Source organism: Lathamus discolor, chromosome 5 (assembly GCF_037157495.1).
Source record: "Lathamus discolor isolate bLatDis1 chromosome 5, bLatDis1.hap1, whole genome shotgun sequence".
NCBI lineage: Eukaryota > Metazoa > Chordata > Aves > Psittaciformes > Psittacidae > Lathamus > Lathamus discolor.
Genome location: NC_088888.1, coordinates 115,073,392 through 115,083,352, shown reverse-complemented (window position 1 = coordinate 115,083,352; position 9,961 = coordinate 115,073,392). Strand labels below are relative to the sequence as shown.

Genomic DNA, 9,961 nt, shown 5'->3' with positions numbered 1-9,961 from the left:
GCAGAGGGCTTGCAGAAATGCTACCCTGGGTAGGCTTGCCCTGGATTCCAGGGAAAGGGGTTAAATGGAGTGGTATGCTGGTAACCAGTGACACCAGCATGCAGGCAAAGGGGGCATGCTGGCAAAAGGCACAGTTTGGGAAGCTGAACTCGAATACCAAGTTACAGTTCTCATTCAGGGGCATTTCCAAAGGAGTCACAGAGAGCTTGCTTGGTGACAGAGCCCAAAAGCCTGGTCCAGCAAGGCAACAGCTGCCTATGGAAGGTTGACCCAGCTAAAACTCTGGATCTTCTCCAAACAAAGATGGAAACATGAATTCTATTTGGAGTGATTTTTATTTCAGGTTGAGAAGCTACACAAAGAAAGAACAAATATACATTTCCAAGAGAGAAGGGAAAAAAGAGAGCATCCCATTGTGTCACCCTTCTAATACAACAAACCATCTTAACCTCAGCCACAGGACTGCTTTCTTCCTGGACAGGCAAGGAGAGGTTTTACACCAAAGGGTACACTACACAATAAACATCTGTAATATCTACCCCAGGGTCACACACCCCCAGACACAGCAATAGGGTTTCTTTTTGCATATATGCACTTACATCTGTTCTTGGTAGATAATAAAAAGGCTGATACAGAGCCACATGTATCAAACCCATAGCTTTTACAGAGGAATAGTTACAGATGTTCACAAGGATCAATACATCCACATGGCACAAGTACTTATTCAATGGAGTGGTTACTCTAAACACTAGGGTTTATCTGAAGGCCGATACCTTCGTATCAGTGATAGTGAATTGTACTGGAGCAGATGGCAGTGAATTCCAGAGTTCATCTGTCTGTCACTTTATTAAAGTAATTAATCAAAATGGCTTAGCATATAAAAATACAAGAATCCTTCCCCTAATTAGAGCAATTTGTGTTCATGTAAAAATAAAAGCACGCACACGCATACACACATCAGAGGCAGGATGGCTGACAGAGAGCTTATGGGATAAAGAAAAGAAACTCACTTTCCCTGTCCCACACCAGGACATCATGTTCTTCCTCCTGTCTCCAGGGATAACGGAGTCTCTCACCTTTGGTGCATAGTTGTATTCCAAAGCCAAATAGCAACTTGGAATTTGTCCTGAAGGGAACCAGGACAAGGCACCTTTAACGATAGTAAGGCAGATTGCATACCTCTGCTGCAGGAGACTCCTCATGTCCTAGGGATGGTCCTGCTGTCCCTGAATGTAGAGGGATTAATCAGAATCTAACCCAAAATCCTCACCCTCACAAGCTGTGGGTGAGTCAGTCTCAGTTTGCTATAACCATGAAGCTAGTCAGACAAAAGAGGCTCATCTCCCTTTAGCAGAGGTACACTCAGCTATTTGTAGTGCTACAAGTGGTCTCCATCACCTACAGCATGTGGATGACCTGACGAAAGAGCAGCCAGGATAGCAACAGAGAAAGGCTAATTAAGATTATATTTGTAAAAGATTGGAATATTCATGGATGGCCAACACATTCCCTCCATTGGTCTTCAGGGAAATAACGTCAACGGAGAGGCAGAGACATACTGTGGGGCAGCGCAGGGAGGCAGCCAGGGCTGGGCTAGCTTGGCAATAGGTATTTGACTTAACTGAAAACATCACGAAGGTATTGCCTTAATTAAGCAGGACTTTCTTCAGCCCAGTCCCTCCTCCGAAGTTTAACCTACATCTTCATCCCCTCGTAACAGGGTGTGAGACAGCCTGTGTCCTCACGTGGGACTCTAATATCTTTAATCTATGTACTAGAGGAGCCTGGTCCTGCTGGGGTCTGGGCAGACTCCAAGGACCACAGCAGACTCTGCAGGAGGGATACAGAGAAGGAAAACCAATTAAAAAGTGGGGAAGCTTTGCTTCTGCATCAACACTCTCTAGGAAAGACAATGTGCTTGAGGGCACCATCTCATGAGAATACTGTGAGCAAGAAAAATGACTCTAGTTACAGCCAACGGGTTTTAAACATGTTCCTTTACTGCTGCTTTACTGAACATGATCATCTTAAGAGGACCAGGCCAAACCCCTACACTGCTAAGGAGGAATCATCTCCATCACCAGCCCACAGGCCATTGGAAGCTCAGGAAACTGCATACATGCACAGCAGTGAAGGCCCTGGCCTGTCCATTTTGTAGCATTCCTTCTGGTTCTTAAGCTACAATCCAATCCAGTTAACTCTTGCAGTATTCTTTTCTGGCTAAGCACAATTCTTTCTGTGGGACTGTAATCCAGGGGGATTCAGGCATATGGAAACAGCTTCCTACAGAGACGTTTTCCCTTGGTGATTTCTTTCTGTAGCCTGTAGCTACAATTAACTTCAGTCACACCAGCATGCCATACGCAGTTTAGCTTCAGTTCCTAACTTACATGCTTGCAGAAGGGTTTTACTCTCTCTGTGTTATCAGAAGGAGCAAGTGAAAGTCATCCTAAGGATCTGAATCTAATCCAATACCAACTTTCTTGGTTTCTGTGGCTTTAACCCACACTGTTAACTTTGCATTACAACAGGCTTGGCTCCAGATTCATTTCCTCATTCTGGTTCCTGTCGGCAGGCAAACAGCATCTGCGGCCTTGGGAAAGACAAGTACAAATGTTACTTGAGCAGGACTTCAAGAGCACTTGGTCTGCTGAAATGTCCGCAGTCCTCACCTCCTGCTGGCACCGACATCAGTGGTTAAACCCAATTGCTGGTGAGGATGATGCAACTGCTGACACTGAGACAGGATTTGATGGAGAACCGTACCATGAACTCTTGAATGAAAGAGATTTCCTTTTTCCCTTTCCATTAAAGAAACATCCTAGAAGGAAGATAGCTCTAATATGTCTACACTTCTTCCATTCCTCCACAAAAGAGAAGGTATTACCCTGCACTTACACTGCTGTGTATCGATACTCAAATGTATTTATAAACCTGCAGATGTTAGTTAAGGGAGGTGATAGTTAAAAATGAACCTGGTTTCAGGATTCAAGAGTGCTCCTCGCTTGCCTGGCAACTCCTCACGTGACTCAGAGAAGCATTCTTCCACCTTTTTCTGCATGCATTCACTGCTGCGGTTGTGAAATGGTGCCTGCTGGTCACAAATGTTTGTGAAGACCCCATGCAGGGAATGAATGCCACGTTAACATTCATTTCCCAAGCTCGTGCTTGGATGTGAAGACAGAGAGCGACAGGAGCCAAACAGGGCTCTTGATCACTTCTCAACAGACTGAAAGTACTCAATGGCAACTGTCTCAGTGTGTTGCCCAATGCCTGGAAAAGGTTGCAGCTCATTTGTCATACCCTTTTCCCTCCTCCCTGACCCTGAAGCAGCAAGCGAACATGGCTTTCATCAATATGCTCGCATAGATAACAAGGCCTTTGTCCCCGGAGAATAATGGCTACCATGCATTTATCTGAGGAGCACTTGTCCTAGCTATCCTGCGAGCAGGAATGTGGGTCAATCCCTGATCCAGAACTGTACCGTTATGTCTGTGGTCACGGCTGGCAGCCAGGAGCAGCTTATCAGAGCTCCACGCTGACAGGCTGCATGCTTCGTTGTTGCTCAGTGACGATGTGCTTCAGAAACACCAGCACTCGTGTCTGCCTCTCCCTGCAAATCCCTGGGCAGGGATTTGCATCCTCTGCTACATGCTGGAGAGATGCCTGCGCTCTTGTTGCTGCTGCCTGTACTGAAATGCCAAGGGAGAGATGCTTCCTTCAGGTCTTAGCTTCTTTATGCATTTTGTTACCCTGCCTTCTGCAGTGCTCCCCCTGCATCCTTCCAGCTCTTCCTTCTTTTTCTCCACTCTTTTCACCGATACTGTCAACAAGACAACTTGTTCTTTCAGCTGAAAAGCACTTTCTCCCACTGAAACTAGACAGAAACTAAGCCATCAAGGCTCCTACTTGATGTTGAATTCATGGTGAGGTCTGTTAATTTACCTGAACCTGCGCTTTCATGGCATGCCAGGTGAAGATGGAAAGAGGCAGATATACAGGGCACTGTGCCCCCTTGACTAAATCACATCTGCCTTTTGAAATGCAATTCACACTGACACTACCTCCCCTGCTTCCCCTGAGTTAGCCCAGCAAATGCATACACTAGATCTCCTTTCCATCAGTCCTTCATACTGTAGCACAATGCAATCCTGACTTCATGATGCACACTTCAGCCATTTGATTCCCTTCAGAGTGTTGGAAAGCTCATTATTAAGATTTAGTGCTCTCCAAACACTGCAACTCACTATCCTCCACACTACTGCCTGTGAGACACAGGTAAAGTATCTGTAAACTCAACGTCTTGTCTTTTGGTCCTTGGACTTCCTACCTGAGGCCCATTGCTCACCGCCTGTGGGAGGCTCAGGATTAAAAATGATGATTCCCAAGAGGAGGTGCTTTCCAGAGGCTGCTGAAATGTGCTGTGCTAGCAAGGGAGCAGAGCGAAGATTCAGGATTGGGGACTGCAGATCTCTGCAGAAAGAGGAGGTGGGTTTGTACCTTTTAACAGCACTCAAGGACGTAACCTGCAACATACGGCAGGGTGGCCAGTCACAAAGATACCAGGGCCTTCGACTCGACTGAAAGAGGAACTGCCTGAACATCTGTGTTCTTGCTGTAAAATACAGAGGAACCACGGCAGAATGAGTCTCAGAATGGTGACATTGAGTCACATCCATCTCTGGCACTGGCCACAGCAAATGCCCAGGCAAGAGTACAGGAACAGAGCAAGTACATACGAAACCTTCCTGCCACCATACTGTCCCTCTAACCTCTTCAGGCAGTAGCAGGGCTGTCTGGAAAAGACAAAGCAGAGGTTATTTCGCCAGCTCATGTGGCACTTTGGCTGGCTCCACATTTCTGTTATGTCCAAAGGGCACAGCCGTTTATCACATCCCCGCAGGGAAGCTCTGGGCTTGGCCCTAGACTGTTCTCAACACAAAACCCACCCTGATTGCACAAGATGCCCCCAGAAGGGTATAAAGCCCTCTGTAATTACTGCCTCTTGTACTGTAATCACCAACACACCAGCGAGACCCAGCTGAAGTTTGGTTCCTAGGAATAATGGGTCTTCACTGAAATACCAAGCACATCATAGCAAGGCAGAATGCGAACTGCTTTTCCAAGGACAGCTGGAGCCCTCAAAACTTTGCCCACTCTCCTGTTTATACCTGAGCATCCTACACATAAAACCAGCATTGGGCATTCCAGGAAGTGGGATGAGATCAGGCAGTGATGGATAAAGCATGGAGTGGAAAGCCAATCCTGGAGAAGAATAAATAAAAGATGGTCCAAAACAGTCAAATGAACTTCACTGAAAAAGAGAAGGGTGGAAGAATAAACAGCATCAGAGACAAAATGGGAGTGCATATGCCAAAAGCTGGCAGACTCGTCTCTTCCATATTCCTGTATCTTTCCCCCCCAAAGCAATTGCTGTACTAGAGGGCAGGACCCCAGATGTTTGCCTGCTAAGGAGAGAATTTGTACCTTAAAGAAAGAGACTAAAACCAGAAAGAAAAAATTAGTTTTAAATAATTTTCTCGATGGAATTTATTTCCTCTTGAAAGAAGAAGCAACTGGCTAAAGGCTTCCGCTGTACAGTCATGTTGGGAGGACATAAAACACACGCCCGGTCCGGAGGCATTGGAGTGAAGTACCACACCGGCACCGGGCTCTGGAGTGCCTGGGTGAGAGCAGAGCAGGTACCACTGGCTGTACCTGCACCGCTGCTGAGCACCTTCTGAGCCCAGCCTCTGGAGTGAGGCTGAAATAGGAAGTTCCCAGTGTAACACATTGCACTGCAGGTCAAGGACAGCATCCGAAACGCACCCCCTTCAACAGCCCGTTCAGTTCTCTCCCAGTGGCCTTACCTGAAGACCCTGACCACTTGGAGCGCATGGCAAGTCTTCTGTCTCATCGGGCTTTCGATCAGGATTCACATCGTTACAAGGGCAGTTCCTGGGATGTGTCAAATATCTTACAGTCCAATGGAGTGTAATGTTGGGTATTTCACATTTGAACCTTAAGAAAAAACAATGTGAAGCCGGGTGGAGAGCCCTAGGAGATGCGGCATGGCTATCATGAGGAATGGGAACATCACAGAAAACCAAGAAATGCCATTTCCGACACAGATGACACAGAAAAGACAAAGATCTTTTGACAAGCAGTAGCTACCCAGCATTCCTGCTTCCATAGATCCCTCTTGCTGTGCAAGAACAACAGAACTGGCACCTCTGTAAGTCTAAAGTATGGCTTCTGTAAGATTACAGATTTCTGGTTAAAACCCAAATACTAGTGATTCACAGCAACCCCACAGCACCTATTTCCAGGAGAAGGAGTGTTAGGTTTCCTTGGTTAAATTCTTGCTATGAGAACGATCTGACCTCCTAAATCTAACTGCTCTAACAAGCTTTACATGGGACTAGCCATTCCCATTGATGCAAAATGTAGCAATCCACTAGTAGGGACTGGGAGAGGCATCCTTCAGCAAAGACTGAGATTCTGCATGCTAGAAAATACTACGACAACTCTTAGGTATTGGCTTTAATTTACCATTTCCTGGGATCTGCTGTCAGAAGGACATGGGCGACATGGTCTAGTGTGAGGTGTCCATGCCCATGGAAGGGGGTGGAACTAGATGATCATAAGGTCCTTTCCAACCCAAACCATTCCATGATGATTCTATGATGAAAGAATGTGCTGCAGCCTATGGCACACTATTACAAGTGAGGCGCAAGCAAGCTGCAGCACAAGGAAGAAAGCAATGGGAAGGTGGTGCCTTTGAGGAAGCCCAGCCTTTGGACTTGTCCAGGAGAGTACTTTTAACTGTGAGCAGTAACAGCCTTTGGGTTAAAAAAAGTAAAACTTGGGAAATATTCTAGTCGACAGCGGTGCTGTGATGCTCCATGGGAAACGTCATGAGAATGCTGCCTGCTCTCACGTCCTCATCCCAGCTGCATGTGTCATGGTGAGGGAGAACATCAGAGGAGCTAAGCTGTCCGATGGGGGGATAAAATGCAACTGCAGAACCCAGCCCACAAGGAACAGTCTTGTTTTCCAGCTTCCTTGAGACAGACACATACTACTTTAAAATCAAAGTATTTGGGGTTCTGGTGCATTCAGATTTTTCAAATCAATACTTGGGTTTGGGTTGGTTTTTCTTTTAAGAAAAGGTTTTTGAGACCCATGTTTTGAAACCTCGACCATTTCTCAAAACACTTCTTATTTGTTGACTTTCACTGTCAGCCACAAAGCGCGCTTTTGGTCTCCTGAGTTGAAAGGAGTTGGGACGAATCTAATGGGAGGAAATGCAAAGTTTCAGCGAGTCTTGATCTGCTACAAATGGAATAATAAATACTGGGCAAAGGATGTCCCTAGAGAAAATTGTGTTTGTCTCCTTCCATTCTGAAGATGAGCCGAGGAATGACCAAATTTTGTGGACATGGCTATAAATAAACTGGTTAAAAAGGAAGTCCACCTGCAGTTGCTCAGTGGGCTGACTAATGCTTTCCTACTTTGATTGTTTGCACAGCCCTCCTGCACATGATTAAAGAGCCCCGTTTGACGCACTCACTGTGTTTTCCCTCAGAGGCAGCCACATCTCACTCTGAGCATCTTTTTTGCAACGCTCATTGTGTCCCTTTACCAGGAAGGATGCTTTGCAAATTAAGCGCATGAAACTGAAGGTGCCTTTTCCTAGTGCCGTGAACACACGCATCAGCACCTGGGTACCCTTCCAAGATAGCTTCCTCTGAAGCAAGACAGGAGAAAGAAAAAAGGGAGACTCAGCATTACTTTATATCAAAGCTAAGTGTAAATGTATATTGCTGAATTAACAGCGTGGAGACTGACTATACGCAGTCATCTTGCTCAAGTAGCCAAGGGGAAGTGTCGCAAGTCCAGGCATATCTTGGCGTATGCACAGACATAATTTCATAACTATGTGCTGTCCAAAAAGCCCAGATAAATCAATAGGAGTTTTGCAATGAGTTTTGCTGGACTGTGTTCAGGTTCGGGGTGCAAATGCAGGAAGTATGTTGTAAAGGGAAAAAGATGGAGTCAGAATCCAGAAGCGTTTTGCTCAGCCTCAAGCAAAGGTTACCATCTGCCACTACGTGTTACCCTGGCCCGGCACCACCCACAAGTACTAAATGTTAAGCTGCTGCCAGAAAACATTTATAGAAGGACCAGACTCCAGGAACAGGTACGCAGCTGCCCCAACACACACATCGCTGACCTTCATGGGGTTATAAACCCACCTCTTCCCCTTTCCAGCCAACACTCAGGCTTGCCTGTCGTCAGTTCCCACATGATGTGCGCTCAGATTTTTTCCTCCCCTGTTCAGTTTTGCTGGAAGAAGGATATGACATAACTTGTTTGGACTGACCCATTAAATAAACAGGAGCAGCACATAGCGTGCTAGCAAAGGAGTTTGCATGAAGGGAGCTGACTTCTTGATCTCTTGATGCTGTCACAGGCAAGCTTCTTTCAGACCTATTTATGCTGGAACAGACTCTGCATTTTCTTCAGCCCCCGAGGGATTACTTTAACAAAATTTGTGTTTCCTCTGGATTTTTTTCCTTACCAGCTTGGTTAAAGGAAAAGGAGAAAACCAGTCCTTGATCTGCGTGAAAACCTATGTTTGGTCCCAAAGTTTGGGAGTGACTTACCAAAAGGCAGAAAAGCTGCTATGAGCTGCACTGCAGCGGGGGGGGATGGAATGAGCTATTAATTCAGATATGGAAAGAAAAAAAAGCTATTTTTCAGGACATATTTGATGGTTTTAAGGGATTGGAGAAGAGGAGAAGATGAGGAGTAGGCAGAAAATGTTGCTTCATATCATGTCTGTAACGGTCAATACGTGTTTCCAGGCCAGAAGCTAAGTTCAAGCAACATTTTCCCCCCCCTCTGGAGTTTCTAGCCTGCATCTCCATTCGAACAGCAGCACAATCAGCTTACTAATTTTTCCCTATCACAAGCACATACTGGCTTTGTCTACTTCCCCACCTCCAACCCATATGAGCCTTTACTAACAGAAGCCTTGTTAAACCAGAAGTTTCAATGGCCGTTTCCACATACGTGTATATGTGTGTGCGCGTGCAGCACATATACATGTACACACATGAATTACCAAAATACTACTATAAAGGGAGTATTCTTTCTCAACACCCCTTCACTGCCCACCCCACCTCCCTCCCCTTCCCTAGGCCAGCATATCCCAAAACAGACTGGAACTGAAAGCTTTCAAGAGCCATCCAGCCCTTGTTAGCACTGCAAAGGTCTAGGTGCGTTTACAAGTCCCTGGTCCACCTCTAGGACACGTGTTGACGAACGGCCTCATCACAATACTGATTCCTTGGATTCAGGGTCTGCTGTACTGCTCGTGTTGGAGACTTGGTTTTTGTGGGTTACCAAAGGCGATGTTTCCGCTTCAGACTTGCTGTTAGCAACTGCTTCTACGTTGACTTCCTTTAGCTCCTGCTCTTTGTCTTTCTTTTCCTTTTCATTCAGGTAATTGAGGATGCCTGCTCCCAGGGCATCCCCTTCCACATTCACAACTGTGGTGGTTCGGTCCCTGGTTAAGATCAGAAACAAAAAACAAAGCAGCAGGCTTTTAGCTTAAGAGAGTGACAACACAAGAAGGGGAGCCGATTCTGCCCTGCTGATCCACTGGCTTCAGCGGAGCTACACAAAGGAGAGGTTGTTACAACAGGTATTTTCCACAGAAGTATCATCACCATCCCAGAACCAAAACTGTGCACCAAAGCTGGTGTAAGGTCAGCCCAAGTGTCACTGTCAGCTGGTTCTGGTCTCTCAGTGGGCGGCAGCAATGGCACTACTCTTTCTCAGGCATCCTGCTTTTCCCAGCCCACCTCCTTCCTCTTCCCCTGCCCCAGGTGAGCAGCTTTCAAATGCAAGTTCAGAGCAGGAACTTAATTTGGGCTTATCCAGAAGGTGACTC

The 9,961-nt window shown here is 46.2% G+C and overlaps 1 protein-coding gene across 2 annotated transcripts in view; it reads right to left on the bottom strand.

The window, feature by feature from the left end:
- Positions 1-316: 316 nt before the first annotated feature.
- SLC1A4 (solute carrier family 1 member 4) overlaps positions 317-9,961 on the bottom strand; it is a 37,528-nt gene continuing 27,883 nt past the window's right edge. Inside the window, exons 8-9 of one of the 2 annotated variants that reach the window (XR_010613345.1) lie at positions 5,871-9,574; positions 317-5,265 (exon numbers count right to left, since the gene is read on the bottom strand). Coding sequence is in view for 1 of the 2 variants with exons in the window: in XM_065682254.1 (XP_065538326.1) it covers positions 9,340-9,574 (235 nt within the window). In the remaining variant the exon portion in view is untranslated. Of the gene's footprint in view, positions 9,575-9,961 lie in introns of both variants that reach the window. The other variant, XM_065682254.1, reaches the window with a different exon arrangement.